This window comes from Myotis yumanensis, unplaced genomic scaffold, assembly GCF_028538775.1.
Source record: "Myotis yumanensis isolate MYYU_CA2020_CCGP unplaced genomic scaffold, mMyoYum1.0.hap1 SCAF_18, whole genome shotgun sequence".
NCBI classification, from domain to species: Eukaryota; Metazoa; Chordata; class Mammalia; order Chiroptera; family Vespertilionidae; genus Myotis; species Myotis yumanensis.
Window position 1 is genome coordinate 5,740,651 of NW_027223769.1, and position 16,783 is coordinate 5,757,433.

The 16,783-nt window shown below is 45.3% G+C and overlaps 1 protein-coding gene across 10 annotated transcripts in view; it reads right to left on the reverse strand.

Moving 5' to 3' along the window:
* SIPA1L3 (signal induced proliferation associated 1 like 3) overlaps positions 1 to 16,783 on the reverse strand; it is a 306,933-nt gene that overhangs the window by 119,547 nt on the left and 170,603 nt on the right. For all 10 annotated transcript variants that reach the window (XM_070398660.1, XM_070398659.1, XM_070398657.1 and 7 more), the window contains 3 exons: positions 13,699 to 13,829; positions 1,119 to 1,307; positions 47 to 221 (listed from right to left, as the gene is read on the reverse strand). In XM_070398660.1, the coding sequence (XP_070254761.1) occupies positions 47 to 221; positions 1,119 to 1,307; positions 13,699 to 13,829 (495 nt within the window). The remainder of the gene's footprint in view (positions 1 to 46; positions 222 to 1,118; positions 1,308 to 13,698; positions 13,830 to 16,783) is intronic.

Sequence of the window (16,783 nt, forward strand, 5' to 3'; positions counted from 1 at the left end):
ACCGGTTCTAACTTGATCTAACTGGCTCCCCCACCAGGCCACTTACTCTTGACGTCCAGCTGGGCAGCATACTTGGTGAACCCCTTCAGGCAGACCTTCTCACCCAACAGGGAGAGGAACTCTTCAAAGGCGGGGCCGGCATCCTCGTTGTTGTACATCTCCTCCTCCGAGCTCTGGCCTGCCCTGCAGTAGAGGATCCCCACTTTGTGTTTCCGGCAGAGCTGCAGAGGCGAGAGCGGCTTTATGGAGGCAGGACAGGCAGAGATGTCAGAAAGGATGGAACAAAGGGGGGCTTTCTTGGGCGCTGAGCCCAGGAAATTGCTGGAGTGACAGGAATTTAGGGCCACAGCCAGAGGAAGGGAAAAGGCATGGGGACATGTCCCAGTTGTCTTGTCTCTCTCCCTTCCTCCCATTACAGAGAGGCATGACAAGGTGCCCATGCATTTGATTTTTAATCTATCTATGGAAGGCAATGCCATTCTCTCATGAAAGAGACTGCTGCCTGGGCCGGCTTCCCATAGTAGATGGATAGGAGCTGGCTAAGACTCTGCAAAAGGAAATTCTGAAGCGTGCAGGGATCAGTAGAGTTAACACTGTTTTTTAAGGGGGTGGGCCTGTAATAACCATGTGTTGTTTTTTTTTTAACATATCTCTGATTCCCCAGGTCGCTGGTGACTGGAGACCATGGACCAACACCTGACCTAGTGTGAGCAAGGTAGAGGCTCTCCTGGGCTGAGAATCAGTGAGATGGTCTCTGCAAGCGGCCACAATTCTAACAGCAACTCTGAGAGCTGAGGGAGGGCCAGAGTAGCAGAGGTACCAGTGTGCAGAGGGAGAGAGAAAACCCGAGTGTACACGCGCGCGCGCGCACACACACACACACACGAACCTGGTGGTTCCTTTATCCCTAGACTATTTTCCTCCTGAGACACAGTTACATTCCTGCTCTTGGCAATCCCAGAATTTGATAACAGATTCCTCCTTTTATTGAAACTAGCTTAAGTTGGTTTCTGATGTTTGAAAAAAAAAAGTGACCAGGACAGAAAGTACCAGGAGTGGGGCTGCTGGCTGTGCCCCAGTGCGCCCGTCCCACACACCCTCACCCGGCCCCAGCTCACCCCTTGCTCGTCGAGCTTCAGCAGCTGCTCCGTCACCTTGGGAGTGTTGAGAGCCAGCCGCAGGCAGTGGATGTTAAGCTCAGGAATAACATACTCCAGGGCATCCTTCAGGGGTAGGCCCCGCCCGGTCCCATGCTTAGTGGCTGTGGGTGTGGCATCCTCCAGGATGGAGCCCCGTAGGGTGATGAGCTGCTCAAGGGAGAGAAGGGACTGTTAGGAGGCTCTTGGGAACCAGGAAAGGATTAGAACATATGTGAGATGGTCAGTAGCTTGGGCTCTAGGGCCAGAAAGCCCTGGGTCTGGACCAGGACTTGAACTTGATGCCTCTTGGCTGTGTGATCTTGTCTAAGTGACTTCCTATTTCTGAGCCTCATGTGTCTTCTTTTGTGAAATGGGTAGAGTGACAGTATCATAACCCCAAAGGGGTGTTGGGAGGATTAAATGGGACAGTGCATGGAACAAAACTTAAAAAAAAAAAAAATTGATTTCAGAGAGGAAGGGAGAGGGAGATAGAGAGACAGAAACATCAATGATGAGAGAGAATGATCAGCTGCCTCTTGCATGCCCCCTACTGAGGGATTAAGCCCGTAACCTAGGAATGTGACCTGATTGGGAATCAAACAGTGACCTTCTGGTTCATAGGTTGATGCTTAACCACTGAGCCATGCTGTCCGGGCATAACTTTGTTTTTTTTTTTTTTTTTTTTTTAAATATATTTTATTGATTTTTTTTACAGAGAGGAAGGGAGAGAGACAGAGAGCCAGAAACATCGATGAGAGAGAAACATCGATCAGCTGCCTCCTGCACATCTCCTACTGGGGATGTGCCCGCAACCCAGGTACATGCCCTTGACCGGAATCGAACCTGGGACCTCTCAGTCCGCAGGCCGACACTCTATCCACTGAGCCAAACCGGTCTCGGCAACTTTGTTTGTTTTAACAGATACTGACTCAGTGCCTCCTAAGTGCCAGCCCTGTTCTAGGTAGAGTGAACAAAACAAAGACTCTTATTTCATGGAGTTGGCATTTTAATGGGAAATGGATTATGTCAGGGAGTAAGAGGTAGGCATTCAAATGGACACTCTCACTGTCATTACAATATTATATGTAAACATAACACCATGAGCTCTTATGTAAAACACTTGCTTCTCTGGCCATCAGTACATGGAGACTTGGGTCTTCAACTGTGGCACTCATTTTTTTAATTTTTTAAATTGATTTTAGAGAGGAAAGGAGAGGGAGAGAGATAGAAACATCAATGATGAGAGAGCTGGGGATCGAGCCGGCAACCGAGGTACATGCCCTTGACCGGAATCGAACCCAGGACCCTTCAGTCTGCAGGCCGACACTCTATCCACTGAGCCAAACCAGCTAGGGCTGTGGCACTCATTTTTAATCTGGTTTCTTTCTTTTTTAAAAAAAATTTTTTATTACCATTTTATTTTAATTTACGTTTTAATCCTCACCTGAGGCTATTTTTCATTGATTTTTAGAGAGAGTGGAAGAGAGAGGGAAAGACAGAGAGAAGCATCAACATGAGAGAGCCACATCAATTAGTTGCCTCCTGCACATGCCCTGACCAGGGCCAGGGAGGAGCCTGCAACTGAGGTATGTGCCCTTGATCGGAATCGAACCCAGGACCCTTTAATCCCCAGGCTGACACTCTATCCACTGAGCCAAACTGGCTAGGGCTCAATCTGGTTTCTTGACAAAATCACAATCACAGATACCACCAAGAAAACTTTCAGTCTGGAAGCTGGGAAGACATACATAATGCTCTTTCAAGGCCTGCAGAATGAGCAGAGCTTCAGGCTCATCCAGGAACCAAAAGGTTATGGATTTGATTCCTGGTCAGGGCACATGCGGTGTGGGTCTTGTGTCCTTCCTCTCTCTCCTAAAAATGTTATTCAGTTAGAACAGTGGTTCTCAACCTTCTGGCCCTTTAAATACAGTTCCTCATGTTGTGACCCAACCATAAAATTATTTTCGTTGTTACTTCATAACTGTAATGTTGCTATGTTATGAATCGTAATGTAACTATCTGATATGCAGGATGGTCTTAGGCGACCCCTGTGAAAGGGTTGTTCGACCACCAAAGGGGTCGCGACCCACAGGTTGAGAACCACTGAGTTATAATAAAAACAAAGTAGGGACACCTAAAAAAAAAATTCACAATCAATGGTTCTGATTCAATTGGTCTGTGGTGGGGCCCAGGCATATATGTATGTACGTATACATACACTTATATATGTGTATACTTACACACACACACACACACACACACACACACACACACATTTTTAATACCACTCAGGTGATTGTGACATGTAGTCAGGGTACCACCTTCCCCGGGGCTGGGTCCCTGGTGCCTGGGGAGAAGTTGGTGGCCGGGAACCCTTATTAACCGCTTACTCCTGTTTCATTTCTCCTTTAGGGGTGTAGGTGTCCACCGGCGGCATCCTGAGGAAAGGTGAGTGGTAGGTGTGAGAGCTCTAGGTGCCGCCCTTTAGTCAAGCCAATCTTATCCATTTAATTCTACTTCCCTAGATGTTGCTTTCCAAGTTGTCCCTACAGCTGGCCATGTGACTAGTTCAGGCAAGGAGATGTGAAAGGGAATTCAGCTTGGGGAGGACTCCTGGGACAGATTTATCCCTTATAAGAGGAAATTCCCTTTCACCTGCCCATTTCTTCTTGCTAAGGACATTGGTGTGCTGATAAGATGTTTGAAGCTGTGGCAGCCACCTTGTGATCATGAGGAAAGAGACAAAAAAAAAAAAAAAAAAAAAAAAAATCACAGAGAAGTCAATCCCTACAGCCAATTTCCTCCAGATTTCTTGTTAGATAATAAAGTAACACCCTATTTTAGTTTTAGCAATGGCTAGTCAGGTTTTCTATTACTTTGTAGACAAAGTAAATTCTAACTGATATACTTCATAACAAGTCACATTTATGAAGGTTCAGTTTATTGCACTGTATTTCAAGTATGATAGTAGTTATCTAGTTATATGTATAGGTCTGTTTAAGAAAGATTTTATTATCTCCATTTTACAGATAAGAAAATGAAAGCTCACCCTGGCCAGGTGGGTCAATTGGTTGGAGTGTTGTCCCAAACACCAAAAAAATGGTGGGTATAATTCCTGGTCAGGGCACATATCTTGCTTGTGGGTTCGATCCACGGTCAAGGTGCATATGGGAGGCAACTGACCAATATTTCTCTCTATCTCTCTTCCCCTTCCTTTCTCTCTAAAATCAATAAAAACCTATCTTCAGGTGAGGATTAAAAAAAATAAACCCACAGGTGATCATTGATAGTAGGGTAGGTAACTGGTACTTGACGCCTCCCACAACAACATCAAAATTACAACTAAAATACAGAACAATCATCATTTAGAACCACCTGAAATCTGGCTGAATGGAAGTCCTACAACTAGTCCTACAACTAGAGAAGTAAAGAAGAAAGTACATTGAGACTAGTAGGAGGGGTGGAGGCATGGAATGGGCTGGTCCAACACCAACGTGTGGTGTTTTTTTAATTGGGAGGAGTATCTCGGCTGCGGAAAGCCTCCCGTGAGGAGCAAGGTGTCCCAGCCCACACCAGACCCCTCAACCCAGGGTTCCAATGCCAGGAAGAGAAGTCCCTGTAACTTTGGGCTGTAAAAACCATTGGGGATTGTGGCTAAGTGACATGGAAGCTGCTGGAGACCCAAGCAGTTCCTCTTAAAGGGCTGATGCTGGAGACCCAGGCAGTTCCTCTTAAAGGGCTGGTGCTGGAGACCCAGGCAGTGGCTTGGGGGGATCCAGGAACATATGGGGAGGAACTGGATTATCTAACATCAGAGCAAGAACTCAGGGGTGGCTTTCTCCCAGACAGGGGTACTCACAAGGGTCATTGTTACTATGCTGAGACCTCCTCTGCTGCAGAGCTGACTGCCAGGTGCCATATCTGAGTCTCCATTCAACTTGGCTCTCACACTGTTTGATTCTACCTGGTGATTCTCTGAAACACCACCCGACCTAAGCTGTTTGCAGTGGCTTTTCCATATGAATGGCCTGTTATGGTTCAGGCTCCAGACTTTCCTAAAATCTCTCACACAAGTAGCAGCTGGCTTCAGCATGCCCCATACATCTCAATAAGAGGCCTAAGGCCCAGTCCTAGCAGCAGCCTGCCTTGCTTCTCAGGTTTGCCTTTCCTGAGCACTTCCAATCCTAACACAAGTAGCAGCTACGTGTAGATCACTCTGCAGCTCCTGATGGGTAGCCCCAGGCAGGGTACAGACAGTGGCTGATTTTGCACCTCCAGGGGAGGACCCCAGAGCCAGTGCACCCAGCCTCAGACCATGCCAGATTATAACTATACATCCATGAGCGACACACTCAAGGGGCAGACTCAGTAAGCACTAAAGCTCCACTGAAGCAGTCCTGCTCCATAGGGGTGTCTCCTGCAGAGCTGCTCTTCCATTGTAGTTGCAGCTGATCCTCACAGCCAATTGGTCTGGGGATCAATTCCAGCGACACCAACAGCAATCAAGGCTCAACTATAACAGGATAGTGCACACAGCCCACATAGAGGTGCACCTAGAATGCCCAGCTCAGGTGACTGGGAAGGCTGAGCCACTGGGCCCTACAGGACACCTACGACACAAGGCCACTCTAACAATTCCAGGAGACATAATAGCTCTACCTAATACATAGAAATAAACACGGGGAAGCAGCTAAAATGCAGAGACGAAGAAACATGTCACAAATGACAGAACAAAAGAAACCTCCAGAAAAAGAACTAATGAAATGGAAGCAAGTAAACTATTAAATACAGAGTTCAAAACAATGGTTATAATGATGTTGTCTCTTTCCTCATGATCACAATGGTTATAGTGAGAGCTTCAAGGGACTTAGTGAGAATTTCAAAGAAATTAGTAAGAACATCAAAGACATGAAAAAAGACGAGTCAGAAATAAAGGGTATACTAACTGAAATGAAGAATAATTTCAGGGAATCAATAGTAGAGTAGAGAATGCTGAGAATCAAATCAGCAATTTGGAATATGAGGAAGCAAAAAGCACCCAATTAGAACAGCAAAAAGAAAAATGAATAAAAAAATATGAAGATAGTATAAGGATCATCTGAGACAACTTCAAGCATCCCAACATTTGTATCATGGGTGTGCCGGAAAAAAAGAGAGGGAGTAAGAAATTGAAAACCTATTTGAGAAAACAATGCCAGAAAATTTTCCTTACCTGGTAAAAGAAATAGACTCTAGGAAGCATACAAAGTCCCAAACAAGATGAACTCAAAGAGGCCCACACCAAGACATTATCAATTAAAATGCCCAAGGGTTAAAGACAAAGAGAGAATCTTAAAAGCAGCAAGAGAAAAGTAATTAGTTACCTATATGAACCTATAAGATAGCACCCATATGATAGTCATCTGATTTCTCAACAGAAATTTTGCAGGCCAGAGGAGAGTGGCAAGAAATATTCAAAGTGATGAATAGCAAAGACCTTTAACCAAGATTACTCTACCCAGCAAAACTTTCATTTAGAACTGAAGGTCAGATAAAAAGCTTCACAGATAAGAAAAAGCTAAGGAAGTTCATCACCACCAAACCAGTATTACATGAAATGTTGAAGGATATTCTTTCAACAATTGAATCTAAAAAGCAAAATAAATGAACAAGGATTCTGATGAACAAAATACACTGATGAATAAAACAGAACCAGAAGCATGGAAGTATGGAACAGACTGACGAATCTCAGAGGAAAGTGGGGAAGGGGAGTGGGTGGGAAGGGATTAACCAAAGATCTTATGTGCATATAGAGGTCCGGTGCACGAATTCGTGCACGGGTGGGGTCCCTTGGCCTAGCTGGAGATCAGGGCTGATCAGGGCTGGCCAGCCAGGAGGGACCGCGGGAGGTTGGCTGGCCAGGGGAGGAACTGCAGGAGGTTGGCTGGCCAGGGGGAGGGACCGCGAGAAGTTGGCTGGCCACAGGAGGTTGGCTGTAGGAGAGCACTGACCATCCAGCCGGCCGCGGGGAGGGACTGTGGGAGGTTGGCCGGCTGCGGGAGGTTGGTTGTGGGAGCACACTGATCACCACAGGAAAGCTCCTGCGTTGAGCGTCTGCCCCGATGGTTAGTGCATGTCATAGCTATCGGCCGGTTGTCCAGTAGTAATGGTTGCTTAGGCTTTTATATATATAGATATGCATTACCTATGGACACAGATAATAGGGTAGAGAAGGCCTGGGGCAGGGTAGGAACCCAGTGGAGGGGGATAACGGGGACATCTATAATACTCTAAATACAATAAAGATATTTTTTTAAATGTGGAAAAAAGAAAAAGAAAACACCCCACAACTTAAAAGAAAAAGAAAATGTAAGCTCCAAGAGGTTAGGCACCTTATCTAAGATCACCACAGCTAAGTGGCTGAACTGGGTTCCAACCCAGGCTTGAGTTCTCCAAAGCTCATTATTCTTTTCCTTTGAAAATGTTTTTGTCTATGAAGTATAATCCATAACACACATAAGCAAAGCTGAAGGAATTATCACAGAGTGAACACCTAGATAATCACCAGCCTATAAAAAACACAACATTCCCAGCTCCCAGAAGCCTTTCTGTGCCTTCCCCATGGCAACCTTATCCTGATTTCTAACCCCATAACTTATTGTGCCTGTTTCCTGCAGGTTGCGTTTTTTATATCTGACTTTTGTCTCTGAATGCAATGGGTATGAGATTTGACCATGTTGCTGCAAGAGGCTGACATTTTTACCATAATGGGTTTAATCCACTCTACTGTTGACGAGCATGGAAACAGCTTCCAGTGTTCGACAACTGTGAGGTGCTGTCAGGAACATTCAAAGAAGCACCTCTTAGTTTACATGAACATATTTTCTTTTGGATTTATACCTAGGAGAGAAATTGCTGCATCACCAGGCTTGTTAATATGCAATTACACTGCACTGCAAAGTTTTCCAAGTGGTTGTACCAATTTCCACTTGCCCACCCTGTCTGAGAACTCCTGTTGCTTTGCATTCTCACTAACACTCGCTCAGGCTGGCCACTAGGTGATGCCATACCTGGGGCTAGGCACAGCAGCTCCAGGACCACACCAAGATGGCACAGCAGGGTCTGCAGCAGTACAAGGAAAAAACCCTCCCCTGAGGGACTGTTACAAGCACCCAAACAAAATACACTTGGGTTTATGGTTTAAAGACTAAGGAGGACCAGTTCTAACTGGTAAAACACGTTCACCCTAAGTCAACAGACACAGGAGGTGGCAAAAATAATGTGTCATGACATTGCTTTTAAATATTCAGCTGACCCTTGCCAAACTGAACCTGGGCAGGAGGTGTGTGTGGAAGGAATGGAATGACCTCATGCTTGGGAGTTCCCAGTTCTGGTCTTGGTAGTTAATACAAACAAATCTCTTATCATAAGCAGGGAAGTATTGAAATAGATCATGAAAAGCAATGACATCTTACGCTTTGGCCTTGGAACTATGGGTTTCAATTAAGGGACCAACAACAAGATCAGTGTATTAGTATCCTGCAGACACTGCTCCAAAGCACCTTCTGCTGGGACTAGGGAACAGCATGGACCAGAAACCCTCATATTCTCTTCCACAACGGAGACAGGTGGCCTATGGTTACATTTTGGCTCTGACTACTTGACCCCAAGCTTTTCCTTCTTTGCTGGGGATAATAAGTAGGGCACTGGCAGGCTGCAACAAGTGGCCACCTCTACTTTCTGACTGGTCCTGTCCACTGCCATGTACTACCTGGATTGTGACAACAGCCTCCTCCAGACCTCCTTCCTCCTGCCCTCCTGCCAAGTCCCTTCTTCCCATAGCAGCCTGAGTCAAATCATGTCTCTGCTCTACACAGAACCTGCTAAGGATTTCCCATCACTTTCAGAATAAAATCTACACTTATTGCTCCTCCTGCAAGGCCCTGGCATCTCACCGAGGGAAACTTGTCAGGTGAGCCACAAAAGGACCTCAGGGCCACGTAAACAAAGAGGTTCCTATCTACACAAATGGTTCTCCACCGGCATTCCTGCCTTTCGCTGTGCTGGGTGCACCCTCCTTTAAGCACGTTTTCCTGGGAGGCCACTTGGGAGTCAGTCTGCCTGGGTTTGAATACTGGCTCTACCCCTTCTCCAGCTGTGTGACTCTGGGCTCTTTTCCTCATCTATAAAATAGAGATAATAGTGCCTGCCTCAAAGGTTATCAGGATTCAATAAGATAATCCATATACAGTACTTAGCATTGTATCTGGCATACAGTGAGCATTCAATAATATTAGCCATTATTACATGTACATGTGTCAAATGTATTTGCATAAAGCCACACATGCAGTTAAGAATTAAAAGGTCTCAATCAATACACTATTACATTTAATATAAGATTCTCCCTTTTCCACTTTGTACACTTAGGTACTGTTTAAATTCTTAACAGCGAGTGACTGTTACTTTTTAAATAAAGAAAAAAATAAAAATATAAACCTCTAACCTTAACAAAACTAAGGTCTGTCAAAAACTCACACTGGGAGGTCTAAATGGAATTCACTGAGCTTGGTGGACCAGGCAGTTCCTGGTTTGGGGCTCCCTATGTCATGGGAGACATTGCCAGTAAAGGGGCTGAGGACAGGGCAGTCCTGGCCTGGGCTTGTCCTATCCAGGTTTAGGGGCTGACACTTAGGTGTGTGCTGCCAAAGCCCAGCTCCAAGTCTGTCCTTGCCCCAGTGGGAAGTTCAGTGCTGCCAACACACTCTCCTTTTGCCAGGAGATGTAGGCCTGCTTGACTGTCTGCTTGGTGGCCGGTGGTGGTGGCCATATGGGGCAGACCAGCCAGCTGGCTTGGAAAACAGCCGGGGCCCTCGCTCTGGCCCCATGCCTTGGTTTATAAGAGCCTGTTACATGTGTGTATACAGGAGAACAGAACTCTGTGCATGAACTCAACCCTTGCTCCCCAGAGTGTACCTCTGACCTCGCATCAGAGGGCGATGGCCACGACAGCAGTGTCATCATAATATCTGCCACTTAGAGCTCCCTGCCTTGCAGCCTTGTGCTTCCACACCTGTGCTCTTCTTGCCACTTCAAGAAACGGGGCAGCACAAAGTCTATTTTACAGATGAAGATACCGAGGTGCCCAGAAGTAAATCCATCTGCCGAAGGTCACTAGGCTAATGAGTGGCAGAGCCAGACCGAACCCAAGGCTGTCTGTTCCCAGAGTCAGAATTCAGTTTTGACCTGAGAGTGAATGTGATGAGTGGTGAAGAGCATGAGCTCAGGACCCAGGCAGTTTGGGTCCATGTCCAGCTCTGCCATAGGCTTCAATGTCCTCATCTATAGAATGAGGATCATAATGAGATTGTAGAGAGAATTTGAAGGGTAAGTGCATATAAACACTTAGGACAATGCCCGGCAGGAATACTAGTATGTGCTAAAAGTGTTAGCTATTGTTGTTACTACTCTGAGGCTATGAAATCCTCTGTTCTGCCACCACGACAGAAAGGGTCTTGGGAAGGAACCAGGCAAATCTTGCTGCCTTTCCCTCCAACTCCAGATGATGAGGTCCCCGGGCCTGAGTGCCCAACAGGGCAGCTATGCAAGGACTCAGCCTACAGCTGAATCTATGTATGACCTGTGTGTGTGTGAGGATAAAGAAAGGGCTGCTTGTGGTTGTGAACTTCATGGTGGGTCGAAATTCACAGGACTGACTGGCATGGACAAGGGGACAGTGGAATGAGACCACTCTCAACCGCTGACTTCACTGGCCTTTCCCTAAGTGCCAGGCCCAGCACTGACCACTTTATAAGTGCAATCTCACAGAGCCCACACCAGTCCAATGAAACAGAAATTCCTAAGAGGGAAACAGGCTGTGAGAGAAGCTACATGCCCAAGATTTCACAGCTGTTGAATGGCCAAACCAGGATCCACACCAGGCTTCCCTTACTCATTTCTCCTTCCTTGCTTTACTTTCCACCTTGTCATACACACACCATATAATTTATTAAGGTATCTGTGTATTGTCTGCCTCCCCCACAGGAATGCAGTCTCATGAGTATTTTTGCTGCCTAATTCATTACTTCCTGTTCTCTCAGCACCCAGCATAGAGTTGGCAGAGGGCAGTGCTGAGTGATTCTCTTTCTTTTATTAAAAAAATATTTTTTAATCATTTGAGAGAGAGAGAGAGAGAGAGAGAGAGAATATCAACATCGATTGGCTGCCTCCTGCACATCCCACAACCTGGGCACGGGCCCTGGCCAGGAATAGAATTGGCAATCTCCTGGTGCATGGGTTGATGCTCAACCACTGAGTCACAATGGCCAGGCCTGAGTGAATCTCTATGGGGTGGATAAAACTCCAACTTGTGGCCCTGAGCCTCAGGCCCCACCTGGGCAGACTGGAGGTTGGTTTTGTGGGTAGTAAGGAGATGGAAGGAGGCACATGCCAGAAATGGCTCTAAGCCAGTTTCAAACTTATTGAAAAGGAACCACAGCAAAAATATTGCACCCTGACCCAATATCTCCACACCAAAGTCTCATGACTCTCAGAATGTGCAATGCAGTCTGGTATTTTAAAAATCCATTCTACATATTCTATTTCCACTAACAACAACAACAACAACAACATAAAAATACTGACACTAAGCTGAGTTCACAACTCATGAATGGGTCTGACATAGAGTCTAAGCTGTTATTGAAATCCCAGAGGCAGCTGAGCTGTGGTTGGAGCACAGGCTGACACCTCACTGTACCACTTACTGGAGGGTGCTTTGGGCAAGTTCCTTAACCTTTCTATGCTTGTTTTCTCATCTGTGAATGGATAACAGTGTCTTCATCACAGAACTGTCATGACATTTAAGTGAGTGAACAGACATAAAAGGGTAGAGAAATGCCCAACACATAGTGTTAAACAGCTATAGCAAATATTATTAGTATTTGGTGATCATTGCCACTACACCTAGCAGTTTCCCATGTCATACAACAGTGTCATACAGTGTGAGCTCTCTCCTCACATTCTGCCCCAATGCTCATGTGGCCAGAAAGGCAAGGAGAGAGAGGAGAGTGCTGGAGAGACAGGGGTAGGTGACCACCTGCAAAACGGGGCACAAGGTTTGGGGGCTGCCTCCCCTCAGCTGTCACAAAGCTTCTGTGTTATATCACATTCCCCCTCAGTGGGAAGGACTTCATGAGGGGTTGGGGCTGGGTTCTTGGTATAGCATCTAGCTATCTGGATGAGTTCCAGGCTTGGCTGGCCCCTCACACCATGTCTGGGCAAACGCCTGGCCCAAGGGGCTATGCAGGGCTGAGGGAGACCCATTTTGAGGGACCTTCCCAGCTGACAATTGCTCCTTTTCTGGAAAGGTTTTTTGGAAATCTCCATCGTTTTTGTTCTCCCAGTTCCCTTTTTTGGTCAAGCAGCCTCCTCCAGGTGGCTCTGATGGAAGTGTCAATCACAGTGCCTTGCCCTACACCAGTTTCCTCTATCATCCCTGATGACAATGGCTGGCCCAGGATGTGCGTGGACTTGTGATCCAAGCAGAGCCAGAGTCCTTCCCAGAGATTCAGCAGATAACAGTGTCTTCCCTATAGAGAGAAAGTCATAAAGATATAGAAGAATTGAGCGGCCAGTCTCCATTTTCCTGTGACATGAAGAGAGTTTGTTGGAGGCAAAAGAGAATGACATTCACAATCTAAAAAGCTGAGCAGAATGGAGAGATGAGGAGGCAGAGTTCTCTGGTGACATTGTTGGAGTGCCTGGGGCCACCATGCCAGAAGCTAGCCCTACCCCTGGATTTGCAGATATATGAACCAATGAATTATTTTTCTGGCTTAAAATGTTAGAAGTAGATTTCTGTTACTTACAACTTCAGAGCCTAATCAAGCAGGGTGCCCCCAATAAGCCTTGTTCCTTAGTCACAGCTGACATGTAATCCAGAGGAAGGCCTCTGACCAAGCCAGGACAATGGGATTCTCCATTCAGGATGAAGAAATGCAATGGGAGTGTTTTGAGCCATCAGCATCAACAGCAGTGCTTTGGGCTGAGATTTCCCAATTCCTGCCCTGCCCAGGCATGCTGCCTTAAATCTTTTTTCCACTCTGCAGGACACCTCATGGTCCTGAAAGAATCCTCTACGCGGGTAGGGGAAGCCGGGGTATTGTCAAGGGCGGGGGAAAAAAAGGACACATATGTAATACCCTTTGTAATGCTTTAAGCAATAAAAAAAATAAATAAATAAATAAATAAATAAATAAAATAAAATAAAATAAAAAAAAATAAAAAAAAAAAGAATCCTCTACATACCTTCCTTTAATAATTTCTTGCAAATAGAAGACCCAGGGCTCTGCAGTGAGACACAACAGATTCCAGTTCTGACCTGGACACTCATTCACTGATCTTAGACAAGTTTAATTTCTCTGAGTCTTACTTTTCTCTTCTGTAAAATGAGGAGACTCGTGTTTGTGAAGTTATTGGGAGGATTACATGAGATGAAGCAGCTGAAGCGCTTGCCCATAGAACCTGGCTCAGAGGAAGAGTGCACAGATGTGAGCAGTTATTATTTACATAATAGGGAACCTACCTCTCGGGTCCGGAAGATGATCCTATACTGGTACTGAGGCCCATGGTCCTTGTGGTCCTCCAGCTTCTCCCGTTTGATGCTCACAGCCACTGGCCCTAGCTTGTCATCCACACCAAAGTAATTGGCATGCTCTGTGAGAGAAGAGTAGGTGAGTTCAGAGTCAGCTCTCTGGTGATATCCCACGGCAGGCCTGCTGAGGGGATGGCGGGTGTAGGCTCTCAGCCCAGTCACGGCCACATTCAATGGAGAGACCATAAGAGGTGAATGCCCATCTTACTACACCATGTCTGCCAAGTCACACAACTTGAGCTTCAGTGCTCTCTCAGAAATGAGGGCCCTGACATTACCCACAATTCACAGAGCTGATGGGAGGGTAAAATAAAGCTACAAATATAAAATGCTCAGTGTGGTACACAGCACGTAATAAACCCAGTGTCATTGTGATTCTTCTGTATTTGCAAATGTTCATCAGTTTAGCTGCCAAATTACCTCTCATGAAATGGCTAACACTCTAGAAGTGATTAAGATTCTAGCTAAAGAGCCTTTGAAGCCTGACTAGCAAAGTTAGATGTTTGGCCCAAGTCACTTGATAGTCTTCTCATCAGTAAAATGGGATCAGTAAGTATGGACCCACTTCTCAGTATGATTGTGAGAATTAAGTTAAAAAGTACTAAACACTCAGCACAGAGCCAGGCACACAGCAAGCAAGTGAGCAGTGCTAGCTATTACTACTCCCAGGGCATAATGTTTGTCACAGAAAAAGGACCATGATTCAGGTCCATAAGCATCACCTTTATCTGATTGCATTTCTGAAGATCCAGGAAACTTAACCACTACTCTTTTTTTCCCTTGTGCTGACATAGCCATTAAGGAGTCATGGAGGAAGTCTCTTGCTCTCTCCAGGAAATGACAGCTGTCTCACCCCCTTTCTAAAACATGCTGCTGTTTTATTATGCTTCCAGAAAACTATTCTTCCTGATGTATAACCCAAGTATCTCCTGCCTGTGGTGGATATCCATCAGCAGTCTGACTTGATCCACGTCCATGAAGTCAGCATCTACCCACTGTTAGAAATTCCTTCCCATCCAGTGCTCTGATGTTGAATTGACAGTGCCTACTTTCATGAGATGCTCTTGCAAATCAAAGGTTTATCTAAGGCCCAAATAATAGGTTAGTTAATGACCCAATCAGACAGCACCTACAGTGGGTTCAATAATTTCCCCAGCTGGCAGAGAACAGAGTAAATACTATACTCCACAAATACCAGTTCACTCCTGAAGCGGTTGTTGTGTTTGTTTTTTAATACACTAATGCATACCCAGGTATCTCCCAATTGGTCCTGGCATACAGTAGGCACTCAATAAATAATGACCAATGACTAATTAATTTATGAGCTTCCAGGGCTACAAAAAAATACTTTTTTAAAGTAAGCTGCTTTTTAAAAAGTTATGTGAGTACTTACTACCAGCCTGATGAAGAGCTACATGTTTTAATGTACAATCCTTTTTGATCCTCATGACAGTCCTTTCATGTAGGTATTTCTAGGTGTGAGTTGAAAAGAATGTGTCCTCTGTTAATTAGGTACAAAATGAATATGCACAACTGTATACATATGTATATGTAATATGTATACAAAATGAATATGTACTAATATCAAAACCCAGTTTTGATGGGTTATTCAAATCCATTTCCACCTTATTGTTTTGGCTCCTAGACCCATCAATTTCAATGAGAGGCCCTGTTAGCTGCTGCCACTGATTATGGATTTGTTCACTTCTCCCTGTATACATATACATATGCCCCTAAACCAGGTTGGCAAATACAAAGGGTTCACAACTATTAGAGCTTTTTGGTAAATTTTTAAATATCAGCATGAAATGGCCTTTTCAGTTCCTCCTAAAAGAGCTTTTAGCCTTGAAATACATTTTGTGTGATACTGAGGTTGCCTTACCTGCTTTCTCTTGGTTAGCAATGGACTGAAACTTCTTTTTTAATCCCTTTATTTTCAATTTTTGTGTCATTTTGTTTTTGGGCATGTGATACTACTACAATCATGTCTATTCCTCACATGAGGACATGGAGTCTAGAGGAAGAAATGTGTCATGTAGTTAATAAGCTATGGAATGAGCCCTGACTGGTTTGGCTCAATGGATAGAGCGTCGGCCTGTGGACTGAAGGGTCCCAGGTTCGATTCCGGTCAAGGGCATGTACCTTGGTTGCAGGCACATCCCCAGTAGCAGGTGTGCAGGAGGCAGCTGACCGATGTTTCTCTCTCATTGATGTTTCTAGCTTTCTATCCCTCTCTCCCTTCCTCTCTGTAAAAAGTCAATAAAATATATTAAAAAAAAAAAAAAGCTATGGAATGAACACCCCAAGCCCAGAGCTGCCTGACTCCAGAGACTGTACTCTGAGCCTTGCAGGATGACCTAATTGATACTGGTTATGCTTGAGTAGGACACTGCTTTAAAAATTTTTTCAACTAGTTGCTATAAAGTATTAGCGGCCTATCCATTCATCCCTTCTTCCTTTTTAGGAAAACCCTCTAATCTTGGGGGAAGAAAAAAAAAGGGACTATGTCTAGGTAAAAACCTCTACTACCCAGCCTGCCTTGCAGATAGGAGCAGACAATAAGCAGTAACAGTTGGATGGGCTTCTGAGAAAACTCTTTAAAAGGGAGTGACTTGAGCCCTGACTGGTTTGGCTCAGTTAATAGAGCGTCGATCTGCGGACTGAAGGGTCCCAGGTTCAATTCCAGTCAAGGGCATGTACCTTGGTTGCGGGCACATCCCCCGTAGTGGGTGTGCAGGAGGCAGCTGATCGATGTTTCTAACTCTCTATCCCTCTCCCTTCCTCTCTGTAAAAAAAATCAATAAAAAATATATTTTTAAAAAAGGGATTAACATGACAGGAGGTCTGCCTTTTTGCCCTTATCCTGTCCTCTTTTTCTCTGCCTGGAAACATGCATGAAATGGCTGGAGCTCCAGCAACCATCTTGGACCAGGAGACCACCTGAGGTCTGGAGACCATGTACTAAGGTTGGCATTCCACTGATGCTGAGGAGTAACAATACCAGCCCTGGGCTGCT